This window comes from Rhodofomes roseus (genome assembly GCF_022264815.1).
Source record: "Rhodofomes roseus strain CIRM-BRFM 1785 chromosome Unknown C8Q71scaffold_10, whole genome shotgun sequence".
Classification (NCBI taxonomy): Eukaryota; Fungi; Basidiomycota; class Agaricomycetes; order Polyporales; family Fomitopsidaceae; genus Rhodofomes; species Rhodofomes roseus.
In genome coordinates, this window is record NW_025952966.1 from 884695 (window position 1) to 901617 (window position 16923).

General features: G+C 55.0%; 6 protein-coding genes across 6 annotated transcripts; 3 read left to right on the forward strand and 3 right to left on the reverse strand.

Annotated features, from left to right (window-relative positions):
• Positions 1–384: 384 nt before the first annotated feature.
• On the forward strand, positions 385–1735 carry C8Q71DRAFT_707958 (eukaryotic translation initiation factor 5; the record flags this gene model as incomplete). Its single annotated transcript, XM_047920587.1, has 4 exons — positions 385–443; positions 497–1358; positions 1411–1641; positions 1694–1735. 4 exons carry the CDS (start codon positions 385–387, stop codon positions 1733–1735), a joined length of 1194 nt encoding a protein of 397 aa, XP_047778994.1.
• Positions 1736–1950: 215 nt separating this feature from the next.
• C8Q71DRAFT_708204 (DEAD-domain-containing protein) lies at positions 1951–4050 on the reverse strand (the record flags this gene model as incomplete). The annotated part of the gene is made up of 7 exons (XM_047920605.1): positions 1951–2512; positions 2566–2713; positions 2774–2889; positions 2947–3273; positions 3325–3679; positions 3767–3909; positions 3962–4050. Coding segments are annotated over 7 exons (1740 nt in total), but the record flags the coding sequence as incomplete, so codon positions are not given.
• Positions 4051–4833: 783 nt separating this feature from the next.
• On the forward strand, positions 4834–7046 carry C8Q71DRAFT_867761 (S-adenosyl-L-methionine-dependent methyltransferase). The gene is made up of 6 exons (XM_047928298.1): positions 4834–5038; positions 5085–5187; positions 5239–5321; positions 5368–6315; positions 6368–6495; positions 6522–7046. The coding sequence occupies exons 1-6, from the start codon at positions 4873–4875 to the stop codon at positions 6714–6716; spliced, it is 1623 nt and encodes a 540-aa protein (XP_047778996.1). The 5' UTR covers positions 4834–4872; the 3' UTR covers positions 6717–7046.
• Positions 7047–7557: 511 nt separating this feature from the next.
• On the reverse strand, positions 7558–9297 carry C8Q71DRAFT_723846 (uncharacterized protein; the record flags this gene model as incomplete). The annotated part of the gene is made up of 11 exons (XM_047921604.1): positions 7558–7888; positions 7941–7975; positions 8032–8080; positions 8137–8152; positions 8208–8365; positions 8478–8557; positions 8615–8712; positions 8772–8792; positions 9029–9112; positions 9162–9196; positions 9251–9297. The coding sequence occupies 11 exons, from the start codon at positions 9295–9297 to the stop codon at positions 7558–7560; spliced, it is 954 nt and encodes a 317-aa protein (XP_047778997.1).
• A 2117-nt stretch (positions 9298–11414) lies between these two features.
• On the forward strand, positions 11415–15067 carry C8Q71DRAFT_759622 (nucleoporin-interacting protein NIC96). The gene is made up of 12 exons (XM_047923798.1): positions 11415–11710; positions 11765–12104; positions 12153–12305; positions 12358–12720; positions 12777–12940; positions 12998–13181; positions 13242–13391; positions 13444–13567; positions 13625–13887; positions 13940–14314; positions 14367–14561; positions 14613–15067. Exons 1-12 carry the CDS (start codon positions 11550–11552, stop codon positions 14733–14735), a joined length of 2595 nt encoding a protein of 864 aa, XP_047778998.1. The 5' UTR covers positions 11415–11549; the 3' UTR covers positions 14736–15067.
• On the reverse strand, positions 14733–16907 carry C8Q71DRAFT_867773 (UPF0052-domain-containing protein; the record flags this gene model as incomplete). The annotated part of the gene is made up of 11 exons (XM_047928299.1): positions 14733–15004; positions 15058–15208; positions 15264–15318; positions 15372–15451; positions 15506–15623; positions 15678–15885; positions 15966–16022; positions 16076–16166; positions 16218–16287; positions 16342–16542; positions 16595–16907. 11 exons carry the CDS (start codon positions 16905–16907, stop codon positions 14876–14878), a joined length of 1473 nt encoding a protein of 490 aa, XP_047778999.1. The 3' UTR covers positions 14733–14875.
• Between the last annotated feature and the right edge of the window lie 16 nt (positions 16908–16923).

Below are 16923 nucleotides of genomic sequence, written 5' to 3' on the forward strand. Positions count from 1 at the left end.
GGAGCCAACTTGTGCAGCAAGCGTGACGCAGAGCTCAGTCAGGCTCAGTCAGCAAGCAGTGCGGCCGATGCCGAAGCAGCCGGCAGACGCCGAGGGCGAATGACCTTGGGAGCGGGGCAGCTCCGGCTTGCTCTCGTCCACCTTGCTCGAGAAATTTGTGTGTCCGTTGCTCGTCGTCGTAGCCCACAATTCTGTCCAACACCCGCCCACCACTCGATATTCTCTGTGCTGCCAGAGGATACATGCTTCGACCTCCACTCGCTATATCCAGACATAAACGACTGTTACGTCCCAATTTGCGTAGTTCTGTGAGTATTCCTTCGGCGACGCGATGGTAGGTGACAGACACTGACGTCCTTGTCTGCAGCGGTAGACTCATTCAACATGGCTGCTGGTGTTGTAAACATTCGTCGTGATGTCGACGACAAATTCTACCGCTACCGGTGCGTATTCTTCCCACATCGCCACAAATGAATTGACTGACTCTTATTCACAGCATGCCCCTCCTGTTGACTAAAATTGAGGGAAAGGGTAACGGCATCAAGACTGTCATCCCTAACATGGCCGACGTCGCCCGGGCTCTCAGCCGTCCGCCCATGTACCCCACCAAGTTCTTCGGTTGCGAGCTCGGTGCCCAGGTCACCGGAGACGAGAAGAACGACCGTTACATCGTCAATGGCGCTCATGACGCGACTAAGCTGCGCGAGCTCCTCGATGGCTTCATTGACAAATTCGTTCTCTGCAAGTCGTGCAAGAACCCCGAGACCGACCTGATCATCACCAAGGGCGACGTGATCATCCGGGACTGCAAGGCTTGTGGCGAGCGCACCGGCGTCGACATGCGTCACAAGCTTACCACCTACATTATCAAGAACCCGCCGAAGAACCCCAAGAAGTCCAAGAAGAAGAACACTGGTGACGGTAGTCCCAGCCCTTCCGAGAACGGCAACGGGTATACGGCTGCAGACGGTGGTGGTGAGAGCGACGACGAGCTCACGAGGCGCATTAAGGCCGATGCCGCCGTGCTCAGCCCTGAGGCCAGCGCCATCACGAAGGAGGACTGGTCCGTGGATACCTCTGAGGAGGCTGTGAAGGCTCGTGTCAAGGCTGTGGAGGCTGCAATGGGTGCTGTCGCTCTTGGTGGGGACGATGACAGCGACGAGGATGCGGACAGCCCGTATTCCCAGCTTGGTCGCTGGGCAGAGGAAAACCGCGAGTCCGGTCCGGTGGAGGTTTACAAGAAGGCGGAGGATTTGGGCATTGCAAAGAAGCACAAGGCCGTGCAGGTCCTTGCGCAGACGCTCTTTACCGCCGAGGTTGTTGCGGAGATTCCGAGATTCGCACCTCTGTTTGCAAAGGTGCGTCATCCATATCGACTCTGCGTGAGTACCCGCTGATTGTGCGTTGCAGATGGTCACGTCCGAAAAGCACCAGAAGTCCCTTCTGGGAGGTCTCGAGCGACTTGTCGGCGTTATCTATCCCGACCTCGCAGCCGTCATCCCCAAGATTCTCATGGCGTTCTACCAGACCGACATCCTTGAGGAGGAAGTCATCAAGCAGTGGGGTACGCATGTGAGCAAGAAGTACGTCGACCGCGACACCAGTAAGAAGGTTCGCAAGGCCAGCGAGCCGTTCCTCAAGGTATGTGTCCAAGTCTGTGTGCCGCGATATCTTGACTGATGAGGATTTCCAGTGGCTCGACGAGGCTGAGGATAGCGATGATGACGAGGAGTGAGGCCGTTGGCACCCCTATTATTAGTATATGCATGTCTGTTACCGCTGTGTATCGCTATCTTGACTATAGCTATGAGGAACCACATCTCATCCGCATCCTTGTGCAAAAGCCGGACGCGCTTTTAGTGAGAAGTAGATATTTTGGATGTATCAAAGCACATGCACAACCCTAACATATGATGTCTAACGCAACATTCAGAGCCGATATCCTGGGATCTAGTCGAAGGTGATCTTGGTAGGACCAGTGGGTACGGGGATGTCATCCTTGAAGAACGCGCCGTATACGCTATGCGTCTTCTTCTTGATCGTCATCGGAAACTTTCTCAGCCCCTCGCACTCAAACCCGCTCTCTCTGAGCACCCTCGCCAGCTCGCCCGCCAACGCGCGCTCGTGGTTATCACCCGTGAAGAACGTGATCGACTTGCCCGACTTGCCTCCACGGCCCGTCCGCCCAATTCGGTGGATGTAGTCCTCGATAGTGAGGGGGAACGTGTAGTTAATGACCACCCCGACGTTCGGGATGTCGAGTCCGCGCGCGGCGACGTCCGTCGCGACGAGCAGGCCCGTCCGGCCACTCTTGAAGTTCTGGAGGGCTTCCATGCGTGCCGCCTGCGACATATCGCCGTGCAGGCCAGTGACGGAGTAGCCATTGCTCCGGAGCATGCCCTCGACGCGCGTGGCCTCCTTTTTATAGAGCGCGAAGACGAGAATGCGCGCGTCTTCGGGGGAGCCGGACTTTTTGTGCGAGGCGCTGCGGAGTTGATTGAGGAGGCGTTGGCTGCGGGAGTGTGAGTCAGGGAGACAACGTGGACGGGATTTAGGGTGGCTCACTCCTTGGACCGTGAGTCGTCGAAGACTTCGACAACCTGCTCTACGCGGCTGTTTGCTGTGAGGTCGTCACTGCCGACCGTGACGCGGACAGGGTCTCGTTGGAACGTTGAGGCCAATCTTCGGACAGCGTCAGGCCATGTTGCACTGACTAAACACATTGGGTATCTATGAGCGTTTCGAAGGGCGACAATAGGGCGATGCGACTCACACATGAGGGTTTGACGTTCGGCTCCTTGCTTGGCGTGCCCGATGATGGAGCGTATGTCATTCTCGAACCCTTTGTCCAGCATGCGGTCTGCCTCGTCGAGGACTAGATATGACACCCTACGATGCGATGAGTATCAGTAATATGTTTTCGAATCCGTCAAGGTACAAACGTACCGGCTGAGGTCACAGATGCCATCGTTGACCAAGTCCAATATCCGACCAGGCGTACCGACGATGATCCGCGTCGTCTTGCCGTCCTTGTTCGCGTTCTTGAGGGCTTTGATCTGTGGGCCCTTGTCCACGCCTCCAAAGACCGCAACGCTCGCGATACCGAAAGACTCTCCGAGCTCTGCGAGGGTGTCGTGTGTCTGGATGGCGAGTTCGCGCGTCGGCGCCATGACGAGGACGGACACTGTCGTGCCTTTGTCTTTCTTGGATGAGGGTGTCGGGGAAGATATTAGGCGGGCGAGGGCGGGAAGGCCAAAGGCGAGAGTTTTTCCACTATGAATTCACTGATGAGGGATGGTTCATATACGATGCTGAGTATCTTACCTGCCCGTTTCCGCAATACCTACGACATCTTTGCCCTGCAGGGCAGGAGGCCACGAGCATGCTTGGATGGGCGTCGGCTCCTTGAAGCCTGTGAAGGCTGACTGGAGGTCGGAGGGGATATCAAACTGATCAAAGGAGAGCACAGGAGTGACGGGATCTGAGCCTTCGGGAACATGGATGGTCACGGCATGTTTCGACAGGAAAGCTTCGATGTCCGCAGAAGATGGCGCGTTGCCAGAGATTTTGGTAACTTTTGGCGACGTCTTTGATTCGCTCGCGTCCAAAGCTGTATCCTTGTGCCGTTTCTTCTTGTCCTTCTTCGAGGTACCTTGGTCTGCGTCGGCCTCGGGCTGGTCTGCGCCGTCAGCGTCGTGTTTCCGTTTGCGTTTCTTATCTTTCTTAGAGGAGCTAGGTCCAGTGTGGAGGTCATCAGCTCCGCCACCTGACTCGGGCGACTGCGTGGCCTCTGCGAGATCTCCCTCCTTCCGTCGTTTCTTCTTGTCCTTCTTGGAGGTGCTGGGATCCGAGCGTGCGTCGTCCTCGTCCCGTTTGCGCTTTTTCTTCTTTTCGGGTTGCGCGGATGCGCTGTCTAGTGCAAGCGACGTCCATATCCAATTGTTTGGGTATGATGCAAAACCACTCACTCGGATCGTCCACGGCCATGGTGTGGTCTTCCTCCCCAACGCTCGCGGCCGCTTTCAGCTTCTTCTCCTTCTTCCTCTTTTTCCTCTCGGCCTTTTCATCCTCAGCTGATGGAGAAAGGTGAGTTCGCCGAAGGGTTGTGCACCGGGCAACAGAACATACACACCACCCGCTCCTTCCGAGATATGGCTTTCTGTGTTGTCCTGGTCGCCCTCTCGGCGCGACTTCTTGGACTTTTTCGCTTTCTTGGACGAGCTGGGTTCTGCAGCGCTGCTGGACATGATTTCGGCGGTCATGGTGCGGTGGACGTCGGTCGCGGTCCCAAGCTGCTTTGCCGCTGCGCTGTTCTGCCCGCTGAATTTTGACAGACGCCGAGCACGTGCCTGCTATATGCGGGGATCCACGCGCGTTCACGCGGGAAAGTTGCAGAGTGACGCGGGTGCCACAGCCATTTCGCAAAGTGCTCTGCCCTGCATAGTCGTCGGCTGCCCCTTGTCTCCTCCCGCCATGGCTGCGCCCCGCCCCTCCTCGTCCGACCTCGCCTTCTTCTCAAAGTCCAAACACGCGAGAGCAGGCGCGTCGAACGCGTCTTCGGGCTCAGGGACGCGCGTGGTCGTCGTCCAGAAGGCCCCTGTGCGTAATGCCGAAGCAGGCGCCCTTCAAGTCAAGGCTCGATCTGCAACGCCTTCTTCCTCATTATCGCCATCTGTTGATCCTAAAGGCAAGCGCAAGAGTGCCGAGCGCGATATGCCTCCTCGCCCTGCGAAGAAACAGCGTATCGCCACGCCTGCACTTGCAGATGCAGGGGCGCAAAACCTGGCCGCTGGACCATCGCGTTCATGCAGCGCGACGCCGTCTTCTCATCGCGCCTCCTCCAGTCGCCAGCAATCTGCGTCGCGCTCGCCGATGCCCTCTTCTTCTAGGGCCACCTCGAGGTCGCGTTCACCCTCAGTCCTTCGCACGGACACGCCGCTACCGCGGGAATGCTGGACCGACGAAGACGGAACGCCGGGGCCGTCCTGCTTGACCTCGGAGGCTGTCGTGCGGGATCTAATGAAGACGTACAAGTCATGTAAGCGATCCCCTCGTGTTGTCTATCACCCGCTGAACTCGCACAGGCTTCAATAATCCGAACGACCCAAACGATAAATCCTTTGAGCCTGACCCAGAAAACTACCCTGCTGTCGAGCTTGAATACCCGAATACTGGAGCATCAGAAAAGTAACGTATATATATGCTGCTTTCCGGCGCTCTGGGCTCATCTCGCTTCAGGTTTGTCTTATTGGCACCCAAGGATCCGGACCACTATAATCCCATAATGTGCTTAGAGAGTACCCTGCACACAATATTGAAAGGTGAGTCAGGGTTCCGTCTATGTTTGCATCTCTCACCTCTGCATAGACTATCTTACACCACAGCAACGTGCAATGTTCGGCACATTGCCTGATGAATGTTTCGCTGACGATGAGGCACATGTATACACTTCATCTGCGCCGCCCAGGGTTGTAGTTGAAACCGAAGTCTCCTCGCCCTCTCCGCCGCTATCCTCAGCATCATCACCTGCACCTTCTGTGTCGGACGCGTCCTCCGCGACGTCCTCATCCTCGCTATTTTCTTCAGTCTCGGCAGTCTCATCTATCTCCTCGCTTTCATCTATTTGCTCGATGTCTTCTTTCACGGACTTATCCAACCACGCTACACCGTGTGCTTCGGGACCGCCCACGGTCGACTACCTTCGTCTCCTCCAGCGGGCTATCAACAAGCACGATGGGCCTCTCTTCCTGAAGGCCATGAACGCGATTAACGCGCTCCTCCGTCTACTCAAATACCCACCGCTGCCCGCGGACCCCTTCGAAGCTCTCCCTCCGAACGAATTCCGAGAAGCCGTGAAGACCTGGGGCTCCATTCCCCAAGGCGTCATTGAACGCGTCGTCGAGGAAGTGTACCAGCGCGCAGTCGGGCCGAACGTCGCTCAACTGCGACGCTACCAGGCTTTCTCCTCGGAGGCCTACGGCGAGCTCATGCCCACTTTGGTCTCGCGGATCATTCGAGACACGGGTCTACACGAGGGCTCGCTCTTCCTCGACCTCGGCTCAGGCGTCGGCAACGTCGTTCTACAGGCGAGCCTCCAGACGGGGTGCACGAGCTATGGGATCGAGTACATGGCCCAACCAGCAAAATTGGCGAGGAGTCAGCTCGAGCAATTTCGTACACGGTGCCGGATGTGGGGCTTCAGGATGGGCGAGGTCGAGTTAGAGGAGGGGGATATGCTGAAGAGCAAGCGCGTGGATGAGTTGATACCCAAGGCGGATGTCGTCCTTGTGAATAATAGGGTGTTTGGTCCTTCGCGTACGTGCCTGCCCACTGACCGTCTTCGTGAGACTCACTCGGATCCTGTTAGTCAACGAGGCGATACGCCCGAAGTTCCTAGACTTGAAGGAGGGCGCCATCGTTGTCTCCCTTCAGGAATTCGCCCCGCTATCCGGCGTGACGGAGCGCAATGTGAGTAACAGCGTACTTCAAGTTATGGTAAATGGCTGACGGCTACCGTACAGCTGGACGACATTAGCGCCATCTTCCAGGTAACGAAGAAAAACTATTATCCCGGCCATGTGTCCTGGCACGGCCAGGGTGGCGACTATTACCTGCACCGCGTAGACCGCAAGTGCTATGCCAGCATCAAGCAGCAGTTTGAGAGTACCACTGGTACGCGGACTAAGCCCATGCGGAGCTCTCGTCTGCGACGATGACACTCGCTAGGCTGGACTCGTCTCACTCGCTGGACTGCCGTCTCATCACTGGACTGCATCTGCTATCCAACATGGATTCTAGACGCCGGATGGTTCCTACTCGCATGCTCATTGTTCAATGTTTTTGTACGACGTGTTTTGCTCTCTACTCACCTAGCATCGAATTGCTTTCTGCTCACACTCGCAGTGTTGTATTGTTATCTTTATTGTCGTTATCGTTGCGTAGTCTAGTCGATGCGAAGTAGTGTACTCTAATGTATAAAACCTCCTGTGTCCGTGGGGGCAAGGGCTTTCTTGGAACCGACATATATCACTGTGTTTGTCTGGCATAGGGGCAGCTGGTATCTCGTACAAACATTCAAGTTTGTAAATCAGTGCATCTGGGGCTTGTTACTCCATGTCAACACAATTCGGTACCGGTACTGCAAGTCGTCAACGCGTCAACGTCTTGGTAGCCTTCCACGGTCATCGCATAACATGAGTTCAACACCGCAGAACCAGATGCGAGGCAGCCTTCTGATGTTCAAGTTCAGCGCGGGTCCACAAGTAAGTATTGGCACGCGATTCACGAATTCGAATTAAACACACTCCCAGAGCCGCGTTGGAGGTGACGACCGCCCCGTTTGTGTCCCGGCCGCTCCGCGTTGATTGTTCGTGTGAACAAGTACTACATGGAGCTCGGACCTGCATGGCTGGCAGATGGCATCCTACGGACGGTCTTGAGCAAGCAGACAAGTACGACGACCCAAACCGCCAAATACATGTACAAGAATGAGTACAATAGTAGAGTAGTCGGGTTAACGTACGAGAAGACAAATCGGAGAGATATTTTGACTGGACGTCAAACGGCAACCGATGCAATTCTCGGTACTTCATCAATGAAGACTTCTGAGTTGAGTGCGGCGCCGTCGCCCCCGGTCGCGAGTACTGCCGACTGCTCAATATCCATGGCCCTCCCATCCTCCGCTTCTTTCTTCGAGCTTGATATAACATCCTCTACGTCCACGCCGTGGTCTAATCGACTGCGTGTGCCGTAAAGAAGAGATCCGGCTAGGCTCCCCACCATACGCGTGAAAATGAGATCGGATATCTCTGATGCACCAGAAGGTATCTCGACCAAAATTGCTTCATGTAAGCTGAGGTAGAAGTGCGAGAGAAGGGACATTTGCAAACTGCTTGCATCAACCATGAGCGTCATCGCATCTTGGATGGAAGTGAACGTACGCCGTAAGGATAGGTGACACAATACCATTGCTGATCTAGAGTGACAGTCGCAATGTCAATACGGTGTAGTGGCGTAGACGATAGCACTCACAATTGTCTCGCTTAGCGCCATGTTGACTACCAGGAGGACGAGAAGAGTGCTAGGTGCACACGGCGTTGAAACAGATCCTCCGATACAGGTATCTTCTATACTCACATGAAATAAACAATTCCTGTAACAGTAGATTCAGTGAGCCGTATAACCCGACGAGCTAGACTTGTACTGACCATATCTAAGGAATACGGTTGTAACCGGGGTCTTGAAATGCGGGTCTTCAGCGAACTTGGCTCTGTATACTTGACGCCAGGTTGCTACCACCAGTAATACTTCGGCGACAATGGCAGAGGTTTGGCTGGCGATAAGCACTGTGGCCAGACGAAGCGTACTGGTTAGCCCGTTGTCCAACCACTAGATAATACACCCTCATACGTTGTCTGTGAGAGAGGTCTTTCTTTGAGGGCTGTTATCGGGCCCAACAAACAGCACGAGGGGCATACCTGTAGCTCGAGCCACTCACGAAGAGCATACAACCAACAGGATCTGGCAGAGGAACTGGAACTACTGTGAAGATCTCATACTTGGAATTCACATTATCTGAAGAGTTGTGTAGACAAACAACGACGGAACAACGTACCACATCCATCGCAGAGATCACCACAGACAACAGGAAGATTGCAAATGCAAGTGGCACCGATCGGTTGCTGATGGCGAAAGCACGCAACGCCTGGAAGACTGTGGAATGCGAAGATGAGCCATTGTTCGCATGGGCATGGAGGTGTTGCGGTACGCACCACCAACGGCGATATGGAATACTACAGCAGCGCACGTTTGAACTACGTCCACAACATAGCCGCTGTATGATATGCTCTCAGTAAGTAAGTAAGGTCAAAATGCGATAGGATTGGGGGATCATCCCACATCTACGTCGAGTCAGTATAATACCGCACACGGAGGGAGCTGGGATTTACTCTACAATCTTTGAGCATTTGGACTGTCACAATTCCGTACAGACACGCTGCAATAGATATGTGCATTAGCATATACGAACCAGTCGCGACCGACATGCTACGGCGTTGCCATATCAAGTCTACCTCCCGCCAAAATGTGAGGATGCGGTCATAAGTATATATCGCTATATGTGCCAGTCAGGATATGGCGTACAGTGTCTGATTTGACCGTACCGCAAGCTGCTATGTCACAGCAGTTGATTATAAACCTATTTAGTCCTGTTCAGTCAGCGTATACTCACAAGAAGCATTGCGCAACTCACGTCACGTTGACGACCGCGATCGTCTCAGTGAGTTCGTCTGTTGACATGACTAGAGCTATCGGCGTGAGACAATGGGGGACGCGGGTTAATGTGTTCACCATTCAACTCTTTATCCGAAGCCGCCCCTTGTCTCGAGGTGTTCCGGGGGCCATAGAGAAGAGACACCTGGAGACACCGGAATTCAAAATACAGTTAATTCCCGAATCCGATATGACAAAGGATTGAACACATCACGCAACATCCGCCAATACACAGCGATCTATTACAAGTCCGTTGTAGGCCTCTTGTCGGATGTGGAGACTAGCTTCGTGCATGAGTTGCTATGTGTCCTCCGTCAATCCGGATGCGGCATAGTCTACCTGCTCACGACCACCCGGTCAGAGCGACTGCGGTGAACTTCAATGGCTAGACTAGGCCACCTGCTAGTAGCAATATCGCGTTTCAGTCCACAGGTGGGGTTTAAACCTAGTCGGAGAGCCACAAAAGATAAGAGGGGCTCAAGAGTAGAAAGAACTCACCCTCATACTTTAATCGGCCTAAATACCCCGCATTGTCCATTTCGCTCCGAGTCTCTGAACTGCAGCGACAGATATACGACTCGGATGCTGCGGCCCCGCGCAAACGTAGTCGTCAAGCTATGATGTCAAAGTCATGTCAATAGGCCGTACAGTTATCTCCAAAAGTACAAGAGCAATAGGTCAAGCACCGTAAGAACACAGCCACTGACATGAGCACCGGACCACTCAACATTGATCATTTGTACTTCTAAGAACGCACAACATTCACCGGTAATCTTCTATCGCGCCGGGCGGGGTTGATCGAGATCATGACATATCTGTGGTCTCGTCGAAGACTGTCAGTGGAACTTCTAGGGGGACATGATTCGATGGGATACACCATGATACAACTTACGTGGTAACCTCGGCTGCCGCCGCCGCGTTCATCGCGAGTTGACCGGGACCATCCGTTGACATAAGTGGACTTGCTGGCATGGCATGGCGATGAGTAGCGTACAGCACTGACAGATGAGCGGGGATCGAGCGGCCTGAAGACGAACGATTTGTAACTTGTTGCACAGTTCAGTGGTCATGACATGAGCTTGGTCGCATGAAGTGGGTGGCAGGTTGTCGACCCTTCCTGGGAATGTGTCCAACGCACAAGAGAATGACGTGTTGAGCGGTCTCATGCTGTCCATTGTATGCGCACAGACCCGAAGATCGCACGATATGTGCAACCCAGTAGACCAGCGTGTTTCCACAATGAATGAATCTAAGCATTTCTGCTGCATGCATTGGTGCCCCTACACATATGACTTTAATGAGTTGCGTATGCGGTACACTCGTCCATGCGAGACAACGACACCTTCTTTCCCATATCCGCCCGCGGGACCACAACTGTATCATGCCGCCCATCACCACAAGAGAGCAGCGGGAAGGCGTGCACGATATTGATGTCGCATGAGTCACGACATTGGTCAAAGGGGATGTCGACGTGGTTATCTCACTTTGAGAGGCAGTCTGAGGTGCGAACTTAGTCTGCCTGCCTGTATGCCTCTGTGGCCCCTGTTGTCAAAGTGTCATGGAGTGTTCAAGCGGGCTTTTCCGAATCACTTCACGACGAAGTCAGCCTTAAAAGCCTCGCGTATCTGGATTCAAGGACGTCACTGTAACATTCGTCTGGTTAGTTAGGATTGTATATTGACCGCAAAGGACGCAGGAAGGAACAAGAGGACACACACTGGCATATAGAACAACGTACACATGCGGCTTCAAAAAATCAAATTTGAAGGCACGGGTGCCCGCCGGTCATGAATGCCAACTCTGTCAATTAGGATGTCGTTGTCGACTGAACATTGAGTACTCGCCGAATCCGACGCCGCCGGCGGAACTTACCCGCAAATGCCAGTTCGGAGCAGCGTCGAGAAGCGTAGTAGCATCATCGCAACTGGTCCTGATGCCCTGTAGACGAATTGTCCGCTATCACAGATAAAAAGGGGGGTGCGGGCATTGCGTAGGTAGATTGCTCGAGAGTCGAAGCCGTAGCAAATCCCAGCCTGAGGCTGTTCGAGTTCAAGGAGTTGAGGACTGCCCTGCGCAAGTCGCGCGAGTGGCACTCACAAAAGGCACGTGCACTACGACGCGTCGAACAGACGCGAGCGGCTGCCCTTGTACTACATACCACAGTCCCTCGCAAGCTCGGTCCAAGAGTTCTCCAGCATCCCCACCTCTTCATGCCATTTTGAACGGCTTCTGGACCTGATAATTTGACACGACTCTGAACGACGCTGAACGAGCGCACGATGTCCGACTTGTCTGCCCTTTTGACCGCGTCGAAGGCTCTCACTTCGCATCTCGCGCGGCCAGACCTCCCGTCTGTGCACCTTTCTTTGGATCAGATTGAGGCACAGTCACGTCGTCTTGTGTCTCGTCAGCCCGGGACATCAACAGATAATGACCGCGCGTAAGTACTGCTTGCCTGATCGGTATACTACGAGACATTGACGGTCGCCTGCAGGAACTATCTCCTTGCTCAGGCACGCGTCGATGCACCCGGCCTTGCCAGCTCTATAGCACACCTCAATACGACAACAACCTTCACCCCGCTTCAGGCTCTTCAAGACACGGATGTGGCCGGCTACCTCCGCCACGCGCACGAGCAGAACCTGATCTCTACGATTGAGGAGGGACGGAAGGAGACGCAGGAAGAGTTCTACCGTGTACTGGAGGAGCGGCAGCAGCGCGACTGGGAAGTGCGGAAGAAGCGGGTGTTCGAGCAGCTGGGTGGCCGTGTTGGCGGGGAGAACATGGCAGTGGCGGAACTGAAGAAGAGCATGCACGGGAAGAGTTTGCTGTCGGTGAGTGCATATGTGTCGGATGTCTTCCTCCGCTTGACTTCCTGCCAGGCGAGCGTCGGCCCCGCCCCAAGTTTGCAGATGCAGAACAAGATGATGGCCTATGACCGCGCTGTATCTGAGCTCAATAACGCGAGGTTACGCGGAACGTCCTATCCCATCGTACACGCTCTCTGTGCAGCCTCCAACGCTGTAAACAACGACGTAGGTCCTTCTACCCTGGTGTGCCGTATCCACCGCCTCATCTGCAGTTCAGCCCCGCTCCTTCCAGCTCACCCAAAACTTCCACGTACTCACCAAAATTACCGCGGAGCCCCCCGCACTCCCGCCTCTCGAGCACGCCGGCGCGCATATACTCAACGCTCCCCTCTTCGAACGCAAGTATGCGCGGGTATACGTCGGTGACCCCGAATCCCGTGAAGCTGTTGAATTGCGCAAGCAGATTGCGCGAGGCGCAAGGGAGGCGCTCGAGGAGCAGTATTGGGATGTCTTGGACAGGACGCTGCAGGCTCGGCCTATTGAGGCGAGGCTGGGTGGTGATCCAAGCCTCTCGAATAAGGTTCGGGCGTTCGTGCTTGTCCGGCATTACAGGAACGGCGAATGGGAAGACCGCGTCGAGGTATGACTATAGTAATGTTTTCCATGGGGAATTAAGGCTAACTGCAGCCTACACAGTTAATCGCAGGCCAGCCATTGTGGGCGAAACTGTTCTATCTCGTGCGTACCGGAAACCCACAAGATGCCCTGGTAGAAGCTCTGCGGTACCAACAAGCGATCGAGCACCGTGAAGCGGGCTTCATCAGCCACTTCAGGGCATGGCTTGATTCGCCCGAGCGAAAGTACGTGCTCTTGCAGTCAACTTCATGTGCTTCAACTCACGCTCTCTCGATTCGCAGGCTGCCGAAGCCTCACCGAGACCAGGTACATGCGGCCTTCAACGCGCACATGCTGCATTCGTCCACAGCGGACCCGTTCAAGCTCGCGCTCTACAAGCTGATGGGCAAGATTGACCCTGCGCGACGAAGCGTGCAGAACGTCACCGTCACGACGGAGGACTGGCTCTGGTTCCAGCTCTGCATGGTGGGTGTATACACCTCAGTCCTGGTGATATACTGACTGTATGCGTGCCAATGCATATAGGTCGACGAAGAGGAACATGGCGGGCTGCGCGGTCTCGCGGAGGTACTCCTGAGCTATGGCGAACGTCATTTTGACGGTGTCCCTGGCCAGAAAGGTGCCAGGCGAGGAGTGTGGGCTGGCGTGTTGCTCATGTGCGGTCAGTTCGAGAGGGTATGTGCCTCAGACGCTTCCTTCCGGAGCAAAACGAGCTAACTATCGACAGGCTGTCGCTGCATTATGGGATCATCAAGAGACTGAAGTGGAAGCTGTCCACCTCGCTATTGCTCTGGCGTACCACGGGCTTTTGCGCGTTCCTTCTCGGGCTGAGACGTCTGATATGACTCCTCGTGAGCTTGTTTTCCACATTCGCCCTGTACGAACACACGGCTGACGGTCAACCACAGTATCACTCTCCCCAACGTCACCGCCGGCCTTGAGCTTGTCAACTCTCATCTGGCGCTATGTCCGTACCTTCGTCAAGATGGACGCAAGGGAAGCGCTGCAGTACGTCTACTGCGCCACCCTCAGTGCGGACCAGGGCGGTGGAGTTGGCAAGGAGCAACTCGAAGCTGCATGGGAGCTCGTCCGCCGTATCATTGTCCTCGCGAACACCGGTGCTGCTTGGGAAGAGCTCGTCGGAGGGTTCCGGCCTGACGGCACACGTTTCGTATGTATCCTCTACAATGGTCATACCCTGTCTTTGCTAAAGCCCGACGCAGAGCGGGCTCATTGAGCAAGGTGCATCCCTCCTCAAGCTCGATAATAGCCAAGATTACAACGATCAGATCCTCCTGCGCGCCGCCCAGCACTCGGAGGAGAACGACCGCGCGCCCGAGGCGATCAAGCTCTACAACCTCGCGGGCGACTACACGACCGTCATCGCGTGCCTCGCGCAGGCCCTGGGCAACACCATCGCCCAGCCGAGCGGCGACGAGAAGGCGCGCACGATCGAACGGACCGCGGCTGATATCCTGAGGCATTATGAGCGCACGAACAGGGCGGTGGGCAAGGAGAGGGATGCGGTTATCCGGTTGCTGAGGGTGAGGGAGGCGATGGAGGCGAAGGAGAGCGGGAGAGTCGAGCTTGCGCTCGAGGTGGGTCCTAGATTCAGACGCACGCGATCGCACACTGACGTGGATATTACAGATGATGGAGTCGACGGACCTCATACCTATGGACGGGGACGTCGCGAAGATCCAGCGGCGCGCAGAAGAGTTCCGCGACCTCCCAGAGGCACTCCAACGGAACCTGCAGACCTTCCTTACGCTCACCATGGATACACTAGCCAGCGTCCACCAAAAGGTCAAGGCGTCGCTCATGGCCGAGGCGACTCGCCAGGTGGTAAGCATCACTCGCCTTACCAGCGTTGCTTAGAGCTCACCCGCTCTGTAGACCTATGCAGCGCTACGGAAGAAGTCGAGGTCGCTGATGATATTTGCGGGCACGCTGAAGTATCGGCTGTCCCCCGACGTGTATTCGTATCTCGCGCGGTTGGATGTCGAGATTGCGCTCTGACCTCGAGTGTCTCTGTAATGTTTCTTGTTTTCCACAATTGTATCTTCTACATGGTCTAGGCTTACATAGGTGTATTCAGTCCATGAATGAAGGTAATTCGAGGTAGTTCGAGGGAATAGTCCGATTACAGTGAGACGCGTTCATTCACGAACCTCCGTCTCCGCTATGATACGACGCATGGCGTCACGAACGCAATCCGCGTCGAACTGTGGGACGCCGGACTTTTCGTCCAGTGTGCCCTTGGCCTGAACACACTCGACTCCCAATGCCTGTGCATGTAATGTCGTATCAAAAATAACAAATACACGAGTCCAACACGTACGGTGATTAGTGCCTCGTTCACTTCGACGGTCGTGCCCTGGAGGTAGACGAGGTGTGTGATGAACGCGGAGACTGGGTAGGTGGTGTCTACCCTACCCAAGCCGCCGTATGTCGGGGAGTGATGGGACTGGTTCAGTGTCCGTGCGATTGTCCTGCGGCAAGACGAAAGGTCTGAGCGATCAGCGGACGAGGCGTTGATGAACTCACTTGATGTAGTCGACGGCTGTGTAGCCATCTGTTTCTCGGTCGTTCTTCGAGTTCACTTGGCGATTCATGTTAGGGGGGACGCTGACAGCGCACATGAAAACAACTGACACAGGAGGACCTTGGCACGCAGAGATCTTGACCGTGCGATGGCACTCGCAACTCCTTTCAGGGCTAAGCACGGGATGATACTGGGCATTCATGGGATCCGTCAGTGCCCATTGCCATAGTTCAACGGAACGCACCTCGTCCATAATGATCCACATGAGTACACCAACACATCGTTCAACGACATGTTCGTTATGTACTCAGGGTTGGGCGTTGGGTGAATCTCGCTACCGTACGCGTTGATGTAGTATAGCTCTGCACTCAACCCATCAGTCGCTCGCTTCGTCGCCCGTATGAAGAAGACCTCACTGGTTATTCGTGCAGCAAGGGGCTGATACTCCCCCTTGTCCTGCGCCTGGAACATCACATTGCCCCTGGGGGAAGCGACGCCGTCCAGGCCGTCCACGGGAGACAGTGGGTCCGCGTCGTGCTCTTCCGCGCCGAGGACGCTGATGCTCGGGGGACGCACCACAGGGTGGGAGATCTCGCACTGCCCAACGAGTCTGCCGCCGTTCTCCTTTGGGAATCGACGGTTAGAAAAGAGGAGAAAGGAGTGTCATGTCAGTGAGGCGGCACTACAGAAGAGGGGAGTCTGACTAGTTCTGCGGCGATCGTCACGGTATGGTTCGTGACGATGACGGGAATGATGTTCGCCTGCGCTAGAAATGAGATTCAAACGAGGCGCATGTCGTGGCTCTCAGACCCACCTGGCTATTCGTTATGGAAGAGAACAGGAAGATGGCTGAGGGAAGCGAGCGGAAGAAGATCTGGGCGGCGGACAGGAAGTAATTGCCGATGCTATTAGGTCTGCTTAGCCTACTTGTTCTGGCTACGTGAGATGCGCAATACCTCCCGTTGACGAAAGAGAAGTTCTTATGTGCTCGCTTCAGCACCTCACTCTCGAAGTGTACCAGGAAGCCTGACAACCAGTATCTGGATTCACGTGGTTGGGCACACTGATAGTATAGCCCACCTCTGATCATTTCCTTCCTGTCGTTGGGTATGCCAGACCACAGGGGGCTTCGACCCTCGACAATGTCCCTCCATTCGTCGCGGGCTTCACGCTCAGAGCGTTCTGCGGATAACCTGTATTCGAGAAGGTTACGGATACGGTCCAATGATGATGTCTTCGGTGCAGGAGGTATCAAGCGTACAAGACGCGATCGTATATCGCCTGAACCTTCCTCTCAACAACTATCGCGGATGTGACGTAGAAATGGGCGTACCGATAGATGGACCCCCCAAGACGCGTATGATTTCACTGGACGAACCTCCGTCGTCTGAGACGGGCAACGCATAGCACGCGTTTCCGAAGGCAGAACATATCGAGTTGCATCCTGTTCCTCCTGATATCACCAGAAACGAGGGTGTTGCTACCCTCTGGCTCGAATTGTCGCAAAACGAGTCTTCGGGCGCAGTGCCGCTGGTCGGTGTAGGCCGCTCGTTACGGCCTGACTGCGTAGGAAGGTCGAACACGGACGACCCAGGACTGTCTGCGCCAGAATGGTAGGGACCAGGCGATAGCGAGAAGCAGGACATATTGGTCAGAAAGAAG

What these genes read in the sequence shown, in the direction of transcription:
- C8Q71DRAFT_867761 (XM_047928298.1), top strand. Translation starts at nt 4,873, where the DNA reads ATGCCCTCTTCTTCTAGGGCCACCTCGAGGTCGCGTTCACCCTCAGTC. An exon ending in AATGAAGACGTACAAGTCAT is followed by an intron (nt 5,039 to 5,084) that starts GTAAGCGATCCC and finishes GAACTCGCACAG; the next exon opens with GCTTCAATAATCCGAACGAC. An exon ending in ACAGCGTACTTCAAGTTATG is followed by an intron (nt 6,496 to 6,521) that starts GTAAATGGCTGA and finishes GCTACCGTACAG; the next exon opens with CTGGACGACATTAGCGCCAT.
- C8Q71DRAFT_759622 (XM_047923798.1), top strand. Translation starts at nt 11,550, where the DNA reads ATGTCCGACTTGTCTGCCCTTTTGACCGCGTCGAAGGCTCTCACTTCG. An exon ending in CTTGATTCGCCCGAGCGAAA is followed by an intron (nt 12,941 to 12,997) that starts GTACGTGCTCTT and finishes CTCGATTCGCAG; the next exon opens with GCTGCCGAAGCCTCACCGAG. An exon ending in GACGTCTGATATGACTCCTC is followed by an intron (nt 13,568 to 13,624) that starts GTGAGCTTGTTT and finishes GGTCAACCACAG; the next exon opens with TATCACTCTCCCCAACGTCA.